Below are 23,211 nucleotides of genomic sequence, written 5' to 3'. Positions count from 1 at the left end.
TGAGCGCACTCCTCAGAGAGAAGATGATGGTCTTTCCAGAAGGGTTAGGCCTATTTTGTTATGAAATCCTCTCATCTGTACATCTGGCATGAGGAGCTAATCAGCAAAGAGGTTACTTTTGTTTCTTTCATTTTATAAAAGCTGTGCTACACATTTAAATATCAGGTTTACTTATGCTAAGATGGCAATTAGATGTTTGTTTGTCATCTGTGCTGTAGAAACAAATCTAAATCAATATCTGAAAATAGTTTGTGGTATTAACCAAGTAAGAATATACTTTAGTGGTTTTAGTAAAAGACCATACTTACCCGTGTTGCTAATGCAATGCTTGTTTAAGGAAGGACTAAGCCTAAGACTGATATAACAGTACATGACATTAGTGTTATATCAGCGGAACAAGACAAACATACTATATCTAGACATACATTGAAATGAATTGTTTATATTTAGCAACCCAAAGGTATACTATCAACTTTTTTCTGAGGCTATCAAGCATCATACTATTTATCTTCTCATTATTTGTGTTAGCTATGACTGGCAAACAGATGATTCAATATACTTTGCTCTCTTTTGGCATGTGCTAACTTGTGGTACCTGCCCTCCGAGTTTGACATCCTGTTAATCCGACTGCTGACAAACAGGATGTTTGCAAAGTGGTTAACTCCGTGTGAAGCATCAGACCTCCTTTTCTCGATTGCTTATGTTTTTTTTGTTTTTTGTTAAGAACATTTAGAAAAAATATATTTAGCATTCTGCATCCTTTTAAATGCAATGATTGTAATGTTTTTTCTATTTTCTTGCAGAGCTTGGGATGGCACAGCGAAAGTTCGCGCAGAACCTGGGAGAGTTTCAGTTTGAATATATTGGCGATGCAAAGACGGATGATGAGAAGTGTATTGGTAAGTGTGGTTTCACCGCCTCACTAGGCTTTGTCACCACTGTGCAGACTTGCCCTGTAAATGTTTATTTACAGTTCTTTCTCTAGCAGCAAATTAAGAGCAGTTTTTGATGTGCACCTGTGTTGGGAACAGCTGTTAATCATAATGTATTTTAAGCTACTTCTGTGTGTATGTTTGTGCGTGTGTGTGTGAGAGAGAGAGAGAGAGAGAGAGAATGAGTCAGGCAAAAATAACTGTATTTATTACTATGATTTTTTTTTCTTCAGATGAATCTTTGCAAGAGTTCTCCTCATTCCTCAAGAACCTCGAAGACCAAAGAGAGCTGATGGTGAGAGCAACCAGTTTGAACCTGCTTGAAAGCCAGTGGAAATACCTGTGTGTGTGTGTGTGTGTGTGTCTGTGGTGTATTGCACATGGATAGTTTAACCTTGTCTGCTTGCAGTGTGTGCATTGCCAACCAGCCTACACCTATTACTGCCCATATTTGGTACTTGCATCTATTAATGTCTGCCTCTGTCATCTGCCAGAGATCCAGACAGATACTCATAATATAATTTCCTCCAATGTACAATACAGCCCAATCATCAAGCAGGCAGCACATATCCGTTCCCTTGAGTGTGTCTAAGTATTATGGATAGTGTTCAAGCAGTTCCTCCCTTTGTGCCTGTCTAAGGGTCACTGTCACACAGCCTGGGAGTGGCTGCAGAAGGCAAAGAATCCACTTTATTACAACCACGCTTTAAATACCAAGATAGTTTCACAGAAGCTAGTACTGTCAACATGTCCGCTACAATATAGCCCATTAAGACACACCACCATAAAAACAGCTCCTGCATCGAGAGCGTCGTCAAAGTTGCTAATTTGTAAACCACTGAAATCACATAACCAATATAGAGGAAGTTACAGAATTATTAAAGGAAGCCTGGTTTTAATGGTGACAAATCCAACCCTGAAGTGTTGTGTAAGTGTCGCTATGACAATTCTGTGATAAAAGACATGATGCACCCTCTTGTCTTGTGATTTATTTGTGATCTGTAGATGTTATGTAATAAACTTGTAAAAGCTCCTCATTTGAAGATTCCGTAGTAGTTTGATGGCAAGAGATAGTGTTGAATACTTTCTTAAGAAATACATTTGAAACATTCCTCTTCTTCTGACGGAGATAAACAATGTAGTGTTTGCTACTTTCCATGAACAGCCCTTGTGTTGTAATGTCTGTCTGTAGAGTCTGAGGTTAGGGCCCATCATCAGAAGCCGACTGAGATGACTGTTGTAGCGCCTGGCTCAGATCATAATGGTAAACACCCTGCTCAGCATAGTGGGATGACATCACAGTGCAAAGTTAGGAAAGGTAGGATGGCTGTGCAGGCACGGACATGTCTTACAGCCAGCATAGCAGAAGCACTGGAGGAATGAGGAAGAATCCATTCATTTCATTACTGGAAGAAAACAATCTATTATAAACAATAGTTATTAGGGGTGTCACAATTCCCTAGTACACTATTGGATTTTACTTTTGGTTTAAAATAACTTTTAAATTGTCACTCCATCAAACAACCAATAATGATGTCATCTAGTACCAGCCATTCTTTACTGGTGTCAAAACAAGCTGGAAAAACCTTTGTGTCACACGGTATGAAATATCAATAGGGGTTTTCATTGACTTGGGCTATAATGAAGGCTTTGTTTTGTTCTCCGTTCCTTGTTTAGATGAGAAACATCACAGAAACCTTAATGAAACCCCTGGAGAAGTTCAGGAAAGACCATCTTGGTGTAGTAAGGGTAATGTATGATGTTTATTTGTTCCCAACATGTGTGGTTTAGCTCTTAGTTGATCCATTTGTTTGCTTGGTGTACCCTAATGATTGGATGACAGTTGGATGGCAATAGCAAATGAATTGTACCAGTAACAGTTTTGACTCCTTTGTCCTCAACATTAATCAAGTTTTTTTGTTTTCCCTTTCTGCTTTTACTCCACTATCTTTTCTAAGGCGGAAAGAAAGAGGTATGAGAAAGAAACGGAGAAGTACTACAGCTCTCTGGAAAAGCTTCTGAATATGTCGGCAAAGAAGAAAGAGCCCCAGCTACAAGAGGTATTTATCCTTGCCTAAACTATCCAACACATATATGTGACATGCAGAAAAGCAATTCATTATGACGGCAAAAGAGACAAAACAGTACTTTGTTTAGTTTGAAAGTCCCTGTTTTTGATTTCGGCCTCTGGTGCCATGGGGGAAGTGCCTCGCTGCAAAGCCTTCTGGACCATGTGGGTTTCCACTGACATGCCTCGCAGCAACAGTTTTCCTGGCTTGTATCGGAAGGAAATGTGTGCTCACTTTAGCTGTACTGCCAAGGTCAAACTTGATTGCTGTAGCTTAGGGAACGATCCATGCTACAGTACCATGACATGGACATTTTATACAGTATGTGGAGGATTTAGCAACCTACACTAAACTATGTTTTGTTTCCATCTTGTCTTTGCCATGCCATGTAGCCATTTAAGGCTTACAGTACCCATATGTTGTATACACAAGCAGCGAGGAGACTTGAAGTGGTTGACGTCATGACTGCAGGCTGTTCTGTTCTCTGTGACTCTTGTGGAACACCAACACTGATTTCTATCCGACTTGAATAAATAGACCCTGTGATTTGTTCCTGGCCACAACACTGCCACAGTTTTAAATGAAACTCAATAAACAGAAGCATATATTATGTAAGTCACTATGTTAACTTAGGCCTGTCATTCTAATTACGTTATTGACATATTATGTAATATATTGACTGACCTTAATAATTGCTGCTGTCCTCGATGTTGCCTGTTGTGTTTACATACTGTACGTTTTTGTCAACATAAGAATGTCACCAACATTGTAGCCAACACGAGGATAGTGTCACAAAAGTAAAAGACCATTTCATTTATGGTTTAATAAATCTTTTATTTATTATTTCACAAAAATTCGTAATATTCTTCAAATGTAAAAGTGTTGACTTGCATTATTGGCGACAATAGTACCATAACCTATGTGAACTTAGATCTTACTCAAAATGTATAAAAAGTGACACTTATCAGTAGTTGACTTTAAGTTTGAGAGGATATCAACCAGTTATTCTTTAGTTGTGTTACATTACAAATCTTGGTATACCGTAATAAAGTATACATTTATAAATGCTATATTGTATTCATTCTATATTCAAGCATAGGTACTCTGCAGTTCTTTGATGTTCACTGTACTTCTGGGATGGCATAGTAGTTTGCGTTGTCCTCTCTCAGCAAAAAGTAAACAAATCTCCCCCACCCCCCGTCCTGCCGGGGCTTCACTGTGTGAATCTGCCCTCTGGGTGCTCTGGGTGCTTCCCACAGTCCAAAGAAAGGCAGGTTGCTGGAGATTAACTAGAAACTCTAAATTGCCCCATGGTTTACAGTTGTCTGTGTCCTCTGTCTATACACGTCAGTTCAGCAGAGGAATCTTCTTTTGTTGCACTTTCGTTAGTTTTCTTGAGGAATTTTTTGAATATTCTGTTTTGCTGTTACAGTTTTTGGGGTATTTTAAGTATATACTATTTTCATCAGATTCAAAAGTATAAGGACAGAGGGTGTTGTATGTTTAAAAGATTATGCAGCCCTCTGAGACACACCTGTTATTTGGAGCTATATATAGAACAATGTTTTGAATATTTGGTAGAGCACTAACCAACCAACCAATTATAATATCCCCTTAGCAAGAATTTGACAAGGTAAAAGTCTCATTAGGATGAAAATGCAGCACAACATTAAATGCAAACAAGCATATACAACTTTCACGCAATCTGAATTAAAAAGCAAAATATCGAGTTACTATGAAATACCAAAAAGAAATAGTTATAATGAATAAAACAGTTATAATTGTTTAAACAATTTCAGATTTATGAGAGATCACATTAGAACAAACAGCATAGTGCCATAACAGGGCGAAACCTCAAATTACACTGTATCGCAGTGATCATAATGTTTCTTCTTTGCTTCCATGCGTCCCTCTGTAATCATCCCTGTGTGTGTTCTCCACCTCCACAGGCAGACCTCCAGGTGGAAAACGTGAGGCTGCACTTTCAGGAGGAGTCACTGGAATATGTGTGCAAACTGCAGGAGATCCAGGAGAGAAAGAAGTTTGAGTGTGTGGAGCCGGTGAGCGACGCAGCTCAGTGTCAGCACTGACGTGGCTTGTCTTTTTCAGTTTAATAAAAGTGAAGGGCAGTATAGGATATGTCACATGGGGTTAGGTTACAAGTGATTTTGTTATGAGTTTCTCTTTCACTTGCTGACTCTTTAGATTAACATCTCTTATCATTTGTTCCCTGTGTTGTGATCTTTGTAGATGCTGGCCTTCTTTCAGACAGTCTTCACCTTCTATCATCAGGGCTTCGAGCTCGCCAAGGACTTTGACCATTATAAAAGAGCTCTGCAGATCAATATTCAGAATGTAAGAAATTATGAAGGTTTTATTGTTATATCTGTACTTTGGACAGGATGAGTCAATGACAATAGGCGCTTTCACACCGGAGTACTTTTCCCCGTACTTTTAGTTCCGATAGTTCCTGGGATTTTGCGTTCACACCAAAAAGAGAACTTGGTTCATAAGAACTTTTACCCCCTTTTTTAATGCCTGCTAGAGAGGTGGTACTTTCCTGGGGAGAAAAAAGTTCCAATTTCTGATTGGCTGGGCGAATTGCAAACCACGCCCCGTAAAACTCTGAGAAGTTTTGTGAAGCCGCCATTGCATTTGCTGGCATTAGCATTATTAGCATTAGCATTAGCCCCGCGCACCAACAGAGAGAGAATAACTTATGGCAACACAAAAAAAAACATGGGTGCGCGGGTGGCAGTATACGCCGTGAAGTTGTTTGCGGCCTGCCAGTAAACCCGAAGAAGAAGACGTGACGTCAGCGGCTTCATTTGCGTAATCTTCCCTCAGGAACTTGTTCCGGTGTGAACGCGATCTGCTCTTAGTTCCATGCTGGGTACTAAGTGCTGGGAACTAAGTACGGCAAAGTACTTGGTGTGAAAGCGGCTAATGACAACAATTGCCTCTATACAATTTATGTGATTTACCTTACGAATAGAAAACATGCTGAGCCTTATACAGTATGATTCGGAGGGAAATTTTGATACCTGAAGGGCAGAGAGGGCCCATGTCATAAAACCTTCATAACAGTTTATAAAGTTCCCATGGTACTTCAAAAATCATTCCTACCTAACATTAACAATAAAGCTCCAAACAGAGCGTCATGGGCCTTTGGGTCTATCCGTCAGATACAAGTCCAATATTGACTTGCCTTTTTCTCTCCATTTTGGCCACCAACTCCTGAGAATAAATTCTGATACTACATCATCATGTTTTATCTTTTTTCAACCATCTGTTCACTACGTACCTCCATCGGTTTGGTTTCTTTTATGCAGTGCCATTAGTCATATCTCGGTTTCGTTCTTAGATTCAGATAACTACCACTCAACTGATTTCATGGAAATAAAAGGGGTTTCCAAGGGAAGCTCATAAGTTTTGATTTGCAGCGACCTCTCATTAGCAAGGTCGTCCTACCTAATCGCTGAGCATCAGGAAGTGACTTCCTGGAGCATGTGTTTGCTTCCTCTCCCCTCCCCCCCCCAGACGAGGAGTCGATTTGAGGGCGCGCGATCAGAGGTGTACGAGCTGATGAAGAGGATAAGGGAGGCACCTCAGGATTACAGGCAGACCAGCGCTATCAGCTTCGAAGGCTACCTCTATGTTCAGGAAAAACGTAAGACCTTTTTATAGTTCTCATGTATTTTAATATTGGGAGTCATATTACGCCCATTCATAACACACACTCTACTGCAAGGAAATAAGGTCAAGGCTAGAACACATGACAAACTCTCCAAAAATACACTGCCCTATGTCATGGTCCAAAGGGGATTTTGAAAAACACAACTTGTTTTTTGTACTTACTGTATGTTGTTATTGACGTTATCTAAGGTGTTTTTGTGTGCAATTCTGGACAGAAAAGTGATGTTCTTTCATTCCCAATATGAATAAAACATCCATGTTCAAATGCAAATCTAAACAGCGTCATGCAGTCTGATGCATCTGCAAAATATTCCTAAAAAACAGACCATGTAAAAGAGTTGTTATTGTGGCTCTAAATAGTGTTGAATGTGAAGCTTCAATTATTTTCATAGTCAATTAATCTGCAGGTAATTCACTTTTTTAAACCATTATTTGTTTGGTCCATGTAAAGCACAAAATATTGACCAATGTCCAAGTCCAAGATAATGTCTAAAACACAAAAGATATTCAGTTAAATTTGATATAGTGAGAAAAGAAGGGAATATATATGCAGTATTTGAGAGGCTGGAAACAACATCGTTTTGCATGAAATTGTACTTTAACGTCACAGCTCAAGTTGAATGTCTGTTTTACATCCTTTTTTCCTCAGGACCACCTCCCTTTGGCTCAAGTTGGGTGAAGCGTTACTCCACGTTTGTCAAAGAGCAGAAGATCCTACACATGGTGACCTTTGACCACAGATCTGGTGGCAAGATTGTGAGTAGTCATAGAACAAATAGAATCATGGGTTATCAATAGCAAACTATTTGTATCATATCTCAGCCACTTTGCAATGTTTGATTTTTCAAATGCTATGCTATCTTTATTACTTGTTGTCATTACAACATTCTGTACAGTACATTTTGGTCTTTTGTTTTCAGGGTGAGACCGAGTCCGTCACGCTTAAATCCTGTCTCCGCAAAACAACAGACGTGTTGGACAGGAGGTTCTGCTTAGAACTCGACATAACAGACCGGTACGTCACCACCTGAAACACTGTTTTTAAATAAACACTGTATTTGTATTATGCTTGTAGTTGCAGTTATTAATTTGTCCATGTCTAAATGTCACATTTCGGTTTTTGAAAGTTTCTCTTGGATGACTCTTTAATATTAGTGAAAACAACAAAAACCCATGTGCCTTGTCCAAAGAGCACATATATTATCTGATATTCCACATTAACAGTCTTGCTAAAGATCTTAGCTCCTCACACTCGCTGTTTCAGTTACTGCGATAAGTGATTCAGATTGCAGAGGGTAGGAGAGCAGGATTTGTGTCGGAGGGCTGCCCACACACACTTAGCTTGGAGGATTTGTCACACCCTGCTGTGCCCTACAGGAATAGACACCTAAGTTTGTCTTAACTTAACTCTACCCTGCCCTTTTTCTGTTGTATAAATAGAAAAGCAATACCCCACATTTAGTATGGAAACACGAGTCCTCACATTCATTCTGATTGAGATGAGAAACCTGATATCCACCTGGTCCCATGTCTCATAAACCAGCTTGGATGACTAATAGGGATTACATTTGTTGCTGCACTTCAAAGGTGCATGTCTCCTAAACTCATTCGATCATTTTGATATTGACACCGTCATCCTCTAACGCCTTACTGTACTGTTCCTCCCAGGCTTTGTCTAATGTTAATGTGGTGTGGTGTTTTTACAGGCCCGGCACTGTGCTAACAGTACAGGCTCTGTCAGAGGATGACCACAAGTTTTGGATGGAGGCCATGGGTGGCAAGGAACCTGTGAGTCAGCTGCCTGCACTCTGTCATCATCTACCACTCACACTCTACTCATGTAGCCTCACTGTATTCTGTTTCACTGCCGTCTTTTTACTTCAATACACTTCCATATACCTGCAATTTCCTGCCTTACACAAGGTTTGAGCATACTTGATCAACTTGAAATAGTCGTGGTGATGATGATGATGTTATTTTCTTTTACAGTTTGGACACTATCTTGGGAGGACTTATTCCAAAGAAAGAGGAAGTAAGACATCTAGCTGTACTAGACTTTGTATCTGTAAACGAATATTAGTAATTCTCTTAACAGTTGTTGGTTTTTGTTTATGTTCTTCCTGCTGCAGTTGATGCCCAGCTGGACGAAGTGGGTTTGAGTTTTATGAAGAACTCGATCAGCGCCATAGAGACGAGAGGTGAGCTTCACATATGTATATAAAGAAAAGCTCAGTTTTAATTGGAGGATACTGTATATAACGTGAGAATTGGTGGACAGTTACAGTAACATGCGTGCAGTATCGTTATCTGTTCACAAGGGGGCACACTTGCTCCAACGTTGAAACAAGGCAGAGTGGCAGGTACTGCAGGAAGTGTCGACTGCATATAATACTAATGATTTCACTGCGTAGCACTGAAGTTCTTATTCAGTTGCCTCAGTGTTCTCACGCTCATCTGACCTCTTTTCCATTGGGGAAAAACTTTTTTACAAAAGTCACGCAACATTTCTTTATGCAAATGTTTATCTCACTGAATTTGATTAAATGACAATGACATATTCTTATATCTGATATATAGTTTCCATAAACAAAAACAGGGTTGTCATTGTGTGTATGTATATCATATAATATTCTGTCCATTTTTCAACTTTATTAAGATGAGTGCTATACAAATAACGTTTTTTTTTTTTTTATTATCTATCAGGTATTAATGACCAAGGCCTGTACAGAGTTGTTGGGGTATCCTCCAAGGTCCAGAAGCTCCTCTCATTAATGATTGGTAAGTCAAATTCTTTTCTTTTCTTTCTGCCTTTGAAATGTATTTTGCATAGAGAGTTCCCGTTAAGAGCTTGATAGAATTCAAAGTTGAATTTACAAGCTATACTGCACTTTCTCTGTGATGTTAGGTTGCTCGCAGAGAATTGAGTGTGTTGACATAATGGATGTGACTGTCGAGTCGATATTAAAAATATACTTCCTGACAATCGGCCCATGACTCATCCCAACAGAACCACGTCCCTTTTAAAGTGCAACAAGTGCTTGGGTTTATCTAAACTTCAATTCATTTAGTTGAATATCCCCCAGACAGCCAGACAGCACCCCTCCCGCCCTTTTTGGCTTTTGATCCATTAACACACCCCTAAAAACTGCCTCTAGCACACGTGGCTGGCTTAGTTTATCAGTCCATTTTCTCAGTTTCTCTCACTCGCCTTGAATCCCTTTCACTCAAGTTATTTTTCTATTGAGCTTGTCCTCTGTCCTTTCTATTGCTCGCTGTCTGCTCTCTGGTTCCCTGCCGTCACTACCAGACACCAGCTCACTTTCAGCTCTGTGTTCAGAATGACAACAAACTCAGGCAGCCGTCAGCCTGTCTCAGCTTCCTCTCCAAATCCAGCCCCGCAACGTGCCGACTCATGCTGTGGACTCCATTAACACTCTGCTGCTGCACTCTTAAAAGTTTTTGAAAGCCAGAGTAGAGTGAAATAAGTGTTCAGATCAGAATCAGAATCAGAAACAGGTTTATTGCCAGGTAGTTTTCACACATACGAGGAATTTGACTTGATGTCATGGTGCAGACATAAAATATAAAACAAGAAATCTAATATAAAACAAAAAATCTTTAAGGACGTAATAAAATATAGTTAAATAGCAATAAAATAAAGCAGTAATTTACATGGAAATAGAATGCTATGAATGAATTATAGGATATGAAACAAGAAATATGTGCAGTAAGCTGTATGAACATTCTGTTCGTCTGTGGGCTTGACATTCCACATAATATTGTGAATAAGGGGGAAAATACAGATAATACTTACACTTTAAATGTTTGCTTCACTGCCTGATTATTATATGGCCTGAAACACAACGTGGATGTTATCCCTGAAATGACAGTGGTAGTACTACTTCTAGAAAAACCAAAACGTTTGCAAACCTTTCATGCATTCAACTGTTCAAAGTGAGTGGGTGCAGTGAGCTTTAAACCCTTAAGAAAGACTTTGGTCCTCCCACTCCTCCTCCTTTTCATCTCTCAGCCAGGGTCCCATCAGAGAGGACAGAGTGATAGAAAACAAGTTTCCCATCATATACAGTCAAATCAAAGAGAGCAGCACCTATTGAGTGTCAGGAAACAACATACCAGGAAGTACAAGTGGGCTGAGGCAAGGGAGTAAGGTGTTGATGGGATATGGCTATCACAGCTGCTGAGTAAGACGTCTTAGTTCTATAGATATACTTGCAGAGCGAGGCACATTTGAGGAAAGATGTGAGGAATGAAGAATTACCTGTTCAATTCCACATTCTCATCATTTAGACCGGTAATGAGTATACATTAATTTGTCCCAGAGTGCTGATCCAATGCCTAAAATGTTTATGCTGCTTTCTTCTTGTGTTAAACAACATTAATTCAAAACAAGATCTTGAAACTATGATTGATGACTCTTGAAACACAGTTTTCCACTCACCCTATCGGCCAGTGAGAGTCCAGAACCCACAAGAGGTTGCAAAGCAAATCAGGTTATACTTAAACAAAACTAACTTGTACACCCCTTTGTCAATCAAATGTAGTGGCTCTGAACGTCCTCTCAGGAGGAGTTAAAAGCTGGAAAGGGGAGGGACCCGATATTATTTTGACATAATGGTGCATGTCTTCAGACAGTATTTTCTGAAAGACATTAATACTGTTGCACTTGCCGGTGCTAACATGAAGCATACAGGCAGCTTGATGGGTTATTTAAAAACAAAAAGGAAATAAATGTGGTCATTACATACTGTACAGGAAGCAATCAGTGATTAAAGGAGAAGCAAGTAGACTTTCTCATCACTGCACCAACCTGTAAAAGCACACCCTCATCCTTTTACCTGTTGACACCCACATATACATGCATTGTTGTGATTGATGACATTGCAGACTTATTTATTTTATTGTTTTACCATCATTGCATGATATGATGTGATCTGATGATATCTGGTATAGTTGGAAACAGTTTTTCAAGTCACCTCTGAGTTTTAAAAAGTGTGCAATGGTCCATCCATGTTCTCCTAGTTTACCAAACTCTTCCTGCATAATGGATTGGTATAGCAACAATGTTTTTCGGCATCCAACTGTCTCATGGGAGCTGCAGTTCCAACTTTAGAAGCTATGCTACAGCCACCACACAGTTATGTAATCCCCCAAAGGGCTTGATCTATACCTAAGGTCAAATAACAAAGCATGATATATTTGGACTTGCTTCTGCTTTATGGTTAGCACTCCCATAATCAATGCTACTCCATCTGCTGCTGCCAAAAATGTTTCTGTGTGTCCTTGACCTACAAAGTGTAAGCCTGTTTGTGCAAGAGCATACTTCAGAGCCTGAGCAGACCCCATCCGTCTCCACACACACACACACACACACACACACACACACACACACACACACACACACACACACACACACACACACACACACACACACACACACACACACACACACACACACACACACACACACACATACACATACACATACACATACACACTTGCAGAGGCACCTTGGCTACAAACACATTTGCTTCAGAAGTTGATATTGGACAAGCCATTTTGTGGACAGAGAAGGTTGAGCAACACCCAATCCTCCTGACTGACTGCAGTGCTTAAATGAAATAAAAATAAATGTCCATGTCAAAGACCAGCTAACACCCACAAAGCTAAAGTCTGCGTGGTGACCTGAGCCCTGTACAGTACATGTGTCTGACTCACTGACACATTGCACTTCCACATCCTCTTTAATTCATCAGAGGTTACTTAAGGTGTCACTAAAGCCGCCTGAATTTTCAGCGGAACACGGCCCCAGAGTCTCCATGGAGCTGTAGAAGTAGTGAGGGATTAATTAAACTTGTAATGAGTGTAGAAACAGCAGCACCCTACAGAAGATGTGACTTTCTTCCATTTCCACTGAGGTTCGACTCCACGCCCAGGGCTGGAAGCGCTGCTTTAATCCTCACATGGCTAATTACAAGTAACATATTTATATTACATATTTTGGCTCTCTAGGCTGCCCACAAAATCACAAAGACTATTTCGCTGCTTTATGCAAAAACAATAGTTAGCTCCTGCTTTTGGTTGTCTCTTCAGGTAATGTCATTTTCCGTTAAAAATATGTTTCTTGATTGTGATTCATTCAGATGAGACGAACATTGACATGGATCTGTCCACCAGCGAGGACTGGGACGTTAAGACGATAACCAGTACACTGAAGCTTTATCTGAGGTAAGGATCTGTGTGAGGAAAGACACACACTCTCTAAATGTGAGCCATCCGTCTTATAACACATTAGTCGATTGACAACAAGATTAACTGGCAATGAAGCAATATTTCAAAAGTAGTGTAAATGTTTTATCCTGATTCTTTATTCTCTCTAATGGGATTTCAAACTGAATATCCTTCACGTTTGGACTGTTTTAAATGATAAATGACATTTTTCAATATATTATGTTTTACAATGTGATAAAATATGAATTGATACTTTAAATACTCCTGAATTGCAGCCCTAAAACTACACATTAGGCATTGATATTGTTTATTTGCTAATACTTTCTGCTGGGATCATTTGAACTCTTACTGTCACTCAAACTACACCTGTGCTCGGTGCATAGATAATTCAGAGCTGTGTTTCTAAGCAAATCTACATCTCACCTGAGACGATCCCAGGGGTTAATGGAATGTTTTCTTTCTACATCTTTCTTTTGATGAACGTGATGACACTTGAATATGAAACATTTAATCCATTGTCGTCTCTGTTTTTTGTAAAAATGTGTTAATTATGCAAAGTGCTTTTGCATAATTGACTCCTTGAGAGGTCACATTGCTTACTGTGTGACTGTTCGGCTTTCACCAACTTCTTCTTGGTTGATAGTGTGGGGGAAGTTCAAAGATAAAAAATGTAGCATGGTTTCAAGAAGCTGAGGCAGTTTTCTTTTAAATGCCATTTTGTTTTACAAATTGAGTTGACTTTTAGAGCCAAGATGTATTTTCTGTGTTGAAATGTACCTGTTTTCATTCATTTCATGCTACAGTACATTACAGTAAAGTCAATCAACAGTTTTTAAACAATTCATGTTTAAGGCCCATCATCAATCCGTTCTGTCAGGCACCTATTGACATTCCTTTTGAATGACTACTTGTTTTTGATTTACCTGCTCTTCAGCGTTCATAGTTGAATCATGGTCATTAAGTTACATTTACTATAAGATGTTAAGAATAGATGAACAGATTTAATTGGCAAATTGAGTAGCAAAATATGAATTATGATCAAACTATCAGCAGTTATTTATTAAGTTATTGTAAGTAATGTAATAGACATTGCTAAAACTAAATAATAATTAAATAAAGAAGTTCTGTTTTCTTTATCTCTTATTTTCACTAATGTTAACTAATTTGCGATCATGAAATCACAAGTGCTTTTTAATTATATTTTAGGTGAGTATTATCTAAGATAAGGTTATGCTCATTTTAAGCTCTGCACTATAAAGGGGCCCTATTATGCTAATGTTCAGGTCATCATTGTGTTTTGTGCCTCCTGCTTCAACACTTCAATGTTCAAAAAGCTCTTTATTTTTCTCATACTGCCTGTGCTGCAGCACCTCTTTTAACCCTGAAACCAGAGCCCAGCCTGCTCTGATTGGTTAGCTTAGAGATGTCCCGCCCCTTGGCCTTTCACCTTCAATGTGTTGGAGCGCTAGCTAATAGAAGTGAGAGGGTTACATGGTGATGTTGTTATGTTACGGAAGTAAACAAAGAAGTCCAATCGAGGCGTTTCAGGCAGAGCAATTCCAGGCACAGAAACCTATATAACAAACTACAGGAAATGGAAAACCCCCAAAACTAAAATGTTTAAATCACAGTCTTCTCTTGTTATAACTTCCAAAGTAATGTAGAGCTTTCCTGTGTCAAGCCGGCAATACTCACTGCTACATGTTCAGTGTTTAGGCTTACATATCCATATTGTTATGTTATATTAAACCCTGCTGAGTGTATCTCGGACTTGTCTTTAACTTTGTGTCTGGCCTGCTGGAATAACGCAGGGTCAATCTCCTCAGTTTCCTCTGAGGCTAAGTACCTTTGGCCAGTGGCCAGCTGCAGTGTGGAAGTACCTTCAGATGAACTTGGTTATCTCAACGTGTGCACCATCTAATTCCATCCCCTGGCCCGGCCACATTAATCATTGCTGTGTGCAGACCCTATAAAACAGTGTGCCGGCTATTTCTGTCCCCCCTCGCTCACTTCAACTCTCACTTCTCCATCCAACCCCCCCCCCACCACCCTTCTCTCTTCCTCTCTCCCTCTCTCTATGTAGGAGCCTTCCTGAGCCATTGATGACCTATGGACTTTACAAAGAGTTTATTAGCCTTGCGAGTAAGTTTGATCACCTCTTATACCTTCACTTCATCAGAGTACAGACTGTAATAAGTGTGCATCAGTTTAGGCTCTGCAATCCAATGGTTGATTGTTATAGAAAACATGCAGTCAAGTGAAAACGGTTGGATCACTTTTAATAACTTTCTGTACGTTTTTAACCAATTCTTTTAAAGGGTTTGTAGTGGTCAATCCTCCAAAGTAAGGGACTCATAGTCTGAAAGCTATTGGTCTGTGTGTGTCTTGAATGCTGATTAGGATCTATCCACAGTTGTCCTCATTTTTAGACTCAAACAGTCGACAGATTCCTGTAAAAAAAATCTAATGTTTAATGCTATACTTTTATGTCTCCTTACTTGGTTTCAGAAATCTGCACTCCCAACATCTGAGGACACTGTTTTAAATGAGAAATGTGAATATATTTGTTGTTGACTCCCAGGGATTACAGTTTATCTAATCTGGTTGACCACAAGGCCTTTTAGCTGAATTAGGCTCAGACATACATTTCAGACTGTTTAACAACACCATGTTTCTGACACTTGTTAGCATTTTAAGAAGCCCATATTAGCTTACTGCCCATCTTGATCTTATTTCCACCCGTTCTAACTTGACACTAAAAGGCCATTAAATGTGATAGCTAATAGGTCTAAAATAATCAAAATGCTGTAATTTGCATGCCCTCAAATGGTCCAGTTTGTGACCTTAAACAGCAAAAAGACACATTTCTTTCGCCCACATAACATCATTTATGTGGCAAATGTTTTTAAAGCAAGCCAAGACTTGAATCTTATTACAACAAGTGCTATAATTGGATCAGGTTGACATTTTTATCAGGCGCTCGCAATGCCCTCATAACAAGGGGGAAAAAAAATGGATTAGTGATGAATATTTTTGATGGATGACAGCACCCATAAGCAGCTTTTTTTCACGTTTAAATCCTTGTCGTTCCCATAGTAATGATGTTTTGTGTGTCTGCATATGAGTATGTGTTTGTGTGTGTGGGCGGTCAGATGCCCATGTGTGAGGAAATGTTTAAGAGATGATCTTGGGGGTTTTAACACAACCCTTTTATACCGTAGCGACAGTAACGTAAAGCTATCTCCTTCGCCAGCATAGTGGCTCCTGCTGCCAAATGTTGGAGGCTTCAGACCATATATCACTTTCACTCCTCATCTTCAGTTATTTAAACTGCAATGGATCATCCTCATATCCTTATACTTGAGGGTGATGGCCTCTGATCACTGTGGCCTTAAAGGTCTGATTAGTTTGGCTCAATTTTCAGTTTTTCCTAAATGTATCCAAATATTTTATAGGACTTTTATAGTCTTTAAGGGACTATTTCTTCCATGAAATACATTTAAATCATGTGTCTGTAACTTAAATTGCCCACTGCTCAAATTTACATTGTATATCTTGTATCATCATGTCTCTACATTTGCAGTTTGCTAAATTTGTACACTATCGATCGCAGCTGATTTGGCTCTTTGCCACCAGAGAAATGTGTGTAATTTAATGCCAGTGCATGGCTGCTTCTGCGTTTGAACAGAGGGCGGTAGTCCAGAGTCTCGCATCCAAGCCGTCCACTGCCTGGTCCACAAACTACCGGAGAGGAATCGACAAGTCCTCGGGCTGCTCATGAAGCATCTGGCCAAGTGAGTGTTCATACTTCCTTGGTCATAGTTCACCCAATCTCCGCCCCCTCTCTCTCAGTTCTCTCGCTCCGCTCTTCCTGTCTGTCTCCTCATTCTCACTCCACATGCTTTTTTCTCTCTCTCTCCCTCACTCCCACTCTCTTCACTCCCCCTTCCCTGCTGTCACTCCATCTTCTCTCCGTCTACTGAGTGACTGCTGGGAAAGAAAATCAATGCCACAAGCAGCTTAACTTTCTTTTTTTTGCCTTTTCTTGGGTCATTTTAAAATTATTAAAAGTTGAAGAGGGAGGATTGTGTATCCTGTTCGGCATGCCGTTGTGCAGCCCGCCAGTGCAGGGAAATTAAATGGACCTCTCAAATTAAGCCCTCTCTTGAGATTACTCTATACACCCCTGGATAAACCACTATTGTGCATCATTCCATTTGTGAGATTAGATAGGAAGAAAGATTTAAGAAATAATGTTCGCTAACATTACAAGGTTTTACCTCAGCAAGCTTTTTATAAACTAAATATGAGCAAATTGAAGATAAGTAAATAATCCCTCTTCCCTGAGGCAGTGAAAGTCTGGTGGATCTTATTTCATAGAAACCCGCTGCAGAATCAGGCTCTGGTAAAAAGGCAGCGCTATTGAAATTGAATTTGGATTATCCAGCGTGAAATTCTCCAGACTGGAGAGAGTCGGATATTTTTCTGAAGTTGGCGTGTGTGCATGTCCTGCAGGGGAAGGAAGCAAAGCCAGAATTTCACACTCCTATCTGAAATGGTTTCAGAGATGTTATAAATGTGAGTTGTCACCAATGTTTTTGTCTTCAAAGGCATCCTTTGAAGCTATTTAAACTGTCTCTGCTGCTCTCCTGCATATCATCACATTTTGAGTGTGAAATCTGTTCACCTGTCCGTTTAACTTCTTCAAATTCACTCTTTTTCTACACTTTTATTGACCTCTAGAGATAAAGTTTTACTAACTGAAGGGTTTCTGATTTTTTTTAAACTGATCTCGAGGACATTTAATTAAACTTAGTATTCCTCACTGTCTGAAGTAAGAACCTAGTGTTTAAATGATGAGAATAACCACTCCCAGAAGTATTGATAGTTGTGGTTGGAATTGATTTGGACAGCATTAGAAGTGGTGGGTGTAACCTCAAAAAGTCTACTTCCACAAATCTCTATTTTTTTTATTTTATGTTAAACCGTAGTATGCACCGTAGGAAATGATAAGTTCCTAAAGTAATCCCTGCAACATCCTTTTGTATTTCCAAAGCAATTTTGGACTTTTGATATGCTTGCTTATTGTGAAATTGCGCTTTATAGGACAAAACAATACATTCCTGCAGTGCTTTTTATCAAAACTAAACTGCCGTGCCTTAAAGGTAGGGTAGGTACGTTTGAGAAACCGGCTCGAGATACACTGTTTGTTATATCCCATGGAATGCTCTTAACATCCCGATAGCTATGAATATCTTAAGTGCTTTGACAATAAATCCATAAAAAAATAGGGTTAGGGTTAAAAATAACTGGATGGCCTACCTGCCTGTCAGCCTTCCATCTGTACACAAACTTATCTCGTGCCCTCATTGGTCATGTGCGCGTTCGTGTGTGTTGGAGGAGGGGCTCTGTAAGGAAGTGGCAGATTTTCTCCGGTTGTGTATTTTCAAATTCTAGCGATCTCGAGCCGGTTTCTCAAACTTACCTACCCTACCTTTAAAGAAAGACCACCTTCCTGTCAACATAATAAAAACCATTAACCTTTTTAAATGAAACATTGACCTTTAGGGAAAAGAGCAGAGGAGCAATTTTGCACAGGAATGCCTTATATTTAATGAGTAAGGCTGTTATCTACTAACTAAATTACCACCTCAATTTCCACGTGGAAACCAAAGCCATTTCAAGGGTGTTTTCGAGGCAGCAGCCAAGTCATACAGTAATTGATATTTGCTACTATGTCTGTCTTCATTTTCTTTTTTTCTTCATAATTTCCAAACAGGAATCCATTCCACTAAAATATGGTATCATTTCCCCCTTTTATCTTAGTTCATCCCTCCCTTTTTCAGTAAAGAATTAACATCATGATTCATGAGTATAGTCGAATCAAGTTGTTTCTACTCTCATTCTCTCCTGACAGAAATCCTCAGTAAAGTGAGTTATTACATGGGGAGTAAAGTGTGTCTGATGTGAGCTGTTGTCTTCCTCAGGGTGGCGGCTCACAGTAAACAGAACCTGATGACCGTGGCTAATTTGGGCGTGGTGTTTGGCCCGACATTAATGAGGCCTCAGGAGGACACCGTGGCTGCCATCATGGATCTGAAGTTCCAGAACATTGTTGTGGAGATCCTCATTGAACACGATGAAAAGGTAACACTCAAGACTGGGATTCAGCAGACACAGAGAGCAGTGTCGACTATGCTATCAATAAGTTATAAACCAAACTATCCCTGAAAATGTCTGATAGCAGTATGGCTTCCTATGAAAGTTATCGCTACCTTGTCTATTATAAAAGATACTTTTTATTGCATTATCTGTTTTTGTATTTGTCAGATCTTTACTGGACTGACTGCACTTTGGAAGATTTTCATGCAGTGCAACATTTTCTGTATTATTATGTTACGACTTGTCATCATGAAATATTTACTAAAAGCTGGACACCCTAGGCATAACAAGGTTCAAAGATAAAACAAAATCATATGTGAATCAGGTGACACACAGCAGTGTTTATCTACCTGGGTGGCGTGTAATTGCTTGAAGGATATTCAAATACATGTAAATAATATGCAAGCAAGGCAAAAGAGCTACTGTTTAGAAGCCCTAGTCTCTGTACAGAGCGCTTTCTTACTATTGCTCAGAAGTTTTGTATTTTTATTTGGCAGTTTCTCTTGGCAGAGGGGTGCAAATACTGTACTGTACCTGACGCCAGCATTTCATTTGGGCAGAGTAAGAGTCTCAATTACTGTAGGGTGCTTGTGAAGCTCTTCCCTTCTGTAGATCCACTTTGTTAAGGTTGTTTAGACTTCGGTGTACTTGCATAACAATCCAGCTTCAATTCAGCTTCTTTAAGCAAAAGCTCTTGCAATGATAATGCATCTTATTACTTAGTGGTCTGTTTGGATACATGTGTATAGTATATTTTGCTTGTTTCACAAAGTAATACCAGATAATAAGACGTGTACCACATTTACATTTTACCTTTGGGAAAACGTACCCTTCACCACGTCATTAGGGTGTAGAGAAGTTAGACAACAGTTTCATATCCATTTTTTATTTAGCCAATAGGGGGAGCCCCAAGTGCTCATACCAGGATTAAACACATTTAATTCTGTTCCTTTTCAGTAGGTTGATTATTCTGTAGATTACCAAATACATTTGATTATATTTGGAAGGTCCTTTGCCTGCCTAAACACATTTATTTAGCTTATGAGATGTTTCAAAACCTGTAGTTCATGGGATCATGTAATCTCCCCAGAATGTCATTAATCGGTGTCAATCCTCGGAGCGGGATAATTGTCTGTGTCAAAGAGTAAAAGGTTTAAGATTAGTTTCATAATCTGTTTGGAGCAGCGCTGCACCCTGTGTTGCGTCAGATGGAACCAGGAGATTTGAGGTTCTTTTTTTTCCCTACAGCTTCATTAAATGGAAGATGATGTGTGTTGTGAATAATATCTCAATTCCCAAGCTCACAAACATAAAATGGGGTGTGGGAGACTACAGAGTGAAATCAAGCATGGTATACAAATGTTTTAAAACAACAGCAGCAGCAACACGGTGTGTACAGCACGACTCTGAGCCGCCCAGAGGTATCCAGCAGCGTCCAGGTGATAACGGATGTAGTGTAAGAATGCAGCAGGAGCCTTTTAGAAAGTACAGCGTGTTCGAGCAGGGGGAAAGTCGAGCAGACAGACACAGGCATTAACTTCGCTCAAAGCTTAGTCCCACTCCAGACTGTTGATACCCCCAGATACCAGCAGTAGACTCTGTTTTACATTCACCTCCATCTTCAGAGAGAGGCGAGAGGGAGAGAGAGAGGGAGGCAGCAGAAACTCTCAGCCATATCAGATTTCTCACTTTTTCTATCTGCCTCTCTCCTACAAACTTTCTCTCTCATGCCCCCTCCTTCGTGTCTGCCTCCCCCGTTCACACTCTCACTTCCTCTGCCACTTTCTCCCCCCTCTCTCTCTCCTCCCGTTCCTCCCTCCCTCCTCTCCTCGTCTGTGATCCTTTTCAGAGGCTCTGCTGAGACTTCCTCTCCTCTGCAGCCCTATTCTCTTTTAACTCCACATCTGAAGTTTATATGTAAACACGGCCCGGTGTAAACAGGCTGCGCCAGTTGGCCGGCCCTCCTCCAGTCCAAACCCTGTTTATTTTACTCCCTGCTCTTTCAGAGAGTGGGTCAATATCTTTGAGGGGAAATGTCACCTTAACTTAGAACCCAGATTTCTGGAAGGAATGTGATTGCGTTACATGTGGAGCAGCTCTTGTTTATTTTGGCACAAACAAAATCTTCTCACATGCAGTTTTTAAGGTTCAATCAATGAGCTACTCGGCTCTCCCTGGGAGCACATGCTGCGGCTGCAAATGGCCTTTTACTATTAATCTACTACTACATAAAGCCTGTGAGTTTAAACACCCTGTTCAGCTGAGGTCAGTTGAGGACAAACTGCTGCTGCTGCTGCTGTTTGACATCAAGAATATCTGCACTGTGCTTTTAGTGTCGGTAGTGACTTATTGTATTTATATTTTTGTATTCAGATGTTTACAGATGCTCCGGAGTCGTGTCCTCTCTCACCTGCTGCCCCAGAATTCTCTGCTCCCACGAGGCAGTCCAAGAAGCTGAGTCGACAGAGTCGGCCCCTGGCTGTCTACAATCCACAAGCTCTAGATATTCAGACTGGTAAGAGACACGCACATGTGCACCTGTTTATCGTCACAACTCCGAATATATTTAAGGGACTGAGTCATACAAACGTTTTATAAGATCATAGCAATTGGCAATACTATTTTTTGCTCTAGAATAAAGATTGGACCTTCGGTTTTAGATGGTAAACTACCATAGCGATCCAGAGATTATGCTACTCAAATATTCATTTGTTTAAGGAGCAAAACAGGTTTAAAAATAAACAGAAATAATATGTTATCCTGGAAAATATGTTTATGAAATAAAAGATAAGATTGTTATCCGTATATCATTTTGAGTTGAAACAGAAGCTCCTTAGAACAGGTAGCCAACGTTCTTTTGACAAAGATCAAAAATGTGTTTATTTAGTAGTCATTTTATAGTAGTCAGTCCATTTACAAAAACCTGCATGTCATCAACGCTATTTACATGAATGTAGCTATCGCGATGTTAAGCTACCTGGTTTGTCTAGAACTTTTTAATGGCAGGAACACCTCCCCACGTAGCACCACACAATGATCACTATCAACACCTCTATAACAGCGAAAACGTATTTTGTTGCAAGCCAAGGTACCTAGTATTACCGAATAAACTGGCAACTGAGTGTATTTACGCTTTATTACTGCTTGGCTCTGAATTAATTCACTCACTAATGATTAGCCTTTGTGTTCCCTGGTGACCGCTATGGACCCTAGCAGTGTTTGCAGAAGACACACTGAACTCTGTTGCCGGCTATCTGTATTAATATGTGAAGAGAGATTAGCATTTATAGCTTTATGTACCATGGTTTTCCTCTGTTAAATTATTTAAATTATTTGCCATTTCATCTATTAGTGGATAAAAAAAGGGAGACTATGATAGGGGCTCTGGCTGTTCATCAGGTGATCTGATCACCTGACCTGATGACCCAAAAAATATAACTCCAGCTATTTCTGATTCATTGCCAGTCAAATCCCTTCCCCTCCATTCAAAAGGAAAATCTAAATCTGCTTACCAGATAGTCTCTCTTCCTCCCTCGCGCCAACTTTTAGCATGGGGTATTATATTATCAGGGATAAAGGGCCTAATCCTCTTTTAACCTTTGTATATGAGTCCCTCATAATGGTTTGAAAGTAAGTTGTCTCTGCATTCAGCTCGTCAAAGCAGATTTGGAAGAGGAAGTGTTTGTGAATGCTGCATGAGTTTGTGTTGTGAAGCCCTACAGCAGGTAGTGTTGGTGAACATTGTGGGGAAATCAAATTATAATTATTTCAGATCATATTAGCAAGCTTGTTGGCAAACAGTTGTTTATTTACATATCTAGCAGTTACAGAGCAATATAATTCACTTGGTGCTGTGTTGCTGTTTACCTGGCAAATATAAGTCCAATATTCACCCTCTTCTTAGCTCTGTGTGTGGTCTCCAGTGACTTTTGAGGCATATATCTGGCTCTTACAATGCTCAATACTCCACTTTGTTCAACGACTAGTTACCTGTCTGCTATAAGTCGCCAAACGGGTGGTGTGACCTCTTTCACATTGTGAAAAGTCAAGTTTTAATGAATAAAATCTAAATGAAATAAACACATTTTACATTACTTAAAGGT

The 23,211-nt window shown here is 39.8% G+C and overlaps 1 protein-coding gene across 3 annotated transcripts in view; it reads left to right on the top strand.

The window, feature by feature from the left end:
- Positions 1 to 23,211, top strand: part of arhgap10 (Rho GTPase activating protein 10) — a 48,906-nt gene that overhangs the window by 13,219 nt on the left and 12,476 nt on the right. For all 3 annotated transcript variants that reach the window (XM_034129551.1, XM_034129552.1, XM_034129550.1), the window contains exons 2-19: positions 804 to 899; positions 1,166 to 1,227; positions 2,610 to 2,681; positions 2,891 to 2,992; positions 4,951 to 5,061; positions 5,252 to 5,356; positions 6,542 to 6,671; positions 7,347 to 7,453; positions 7,618 to 7,712; positions 8,404 to 8,485; positions 8,687 to 8,729; positions 8,827 to 8,895; positions 9,401 to 9,475; positions 12,859 to 12,943; positions 15,030 to 15,088; positions 16,635 to 16,740; positions 18,934 to 19,093; positions 21,482 to 21,623. In XM_034129551.1, coding sequence (XP_033985442.1) covers positions 804 to 899; positions 1,166 to 1,227; positions 2,610 to 2,681; positions 2,891 to 2,992; positions 4,951 to 5,061; positions 5,252 to 5,356; positions 6,542 to 6,671; positions 7,347 to 7,453; positions 7,618 to 7,712; positions 8,404 to 8,485; positions 8,687 to 8,729; positions 8,827 to 8,895; positions 9,401 to 9,475; positions 12,859 to 12,943; positions 15,030 to 15,088; positions 16,635 to 16,740; positions 18,934 to 19,093; positions 21,482 to 21,623 — 1,701 coding nt within the window. The remainder of the gene's footprint in view (positions 1 to 803; positions 900 to 1,165; positions 1,228 to 2,609; positions 2,682 to 2,890; positions 2,993 to 4,950; positions 5,062 to 5,251; positions 5,357 to 6,541; positions 6,672 to 7,346; positions 7,454 to 7,617; positions 7,713 to 8,403; positions 8,486 to 8,686; positions 8,730 to 8,826; positions 8,896 to 9,400; positions 9,476 to 12,858; positions 12,944 to 15,029; positions 15,089 to 16,634; positions 16,741 to 18,933; positions 19,094 to 21,481; positions 21,624 to 23,211) is intronic.

This window comes from Trematomus bernacchii, unplaced genomic scaffold (assembly GCF_902827165.1).
Source record: "Trematomus bernacchii unplaced genomic scaffold, fTreBer1.1, whole genome shotgun sequence".
Lineage (NCBI taxonomy): Eukaryota > Metazoa > Chordata > Actinopteri > Perciformes > Nototheniidae > Trematomus > Trematomus bernacchii.
This window is presented reverse-complemented; position numbering and strand designations above follow the sequence as displayed.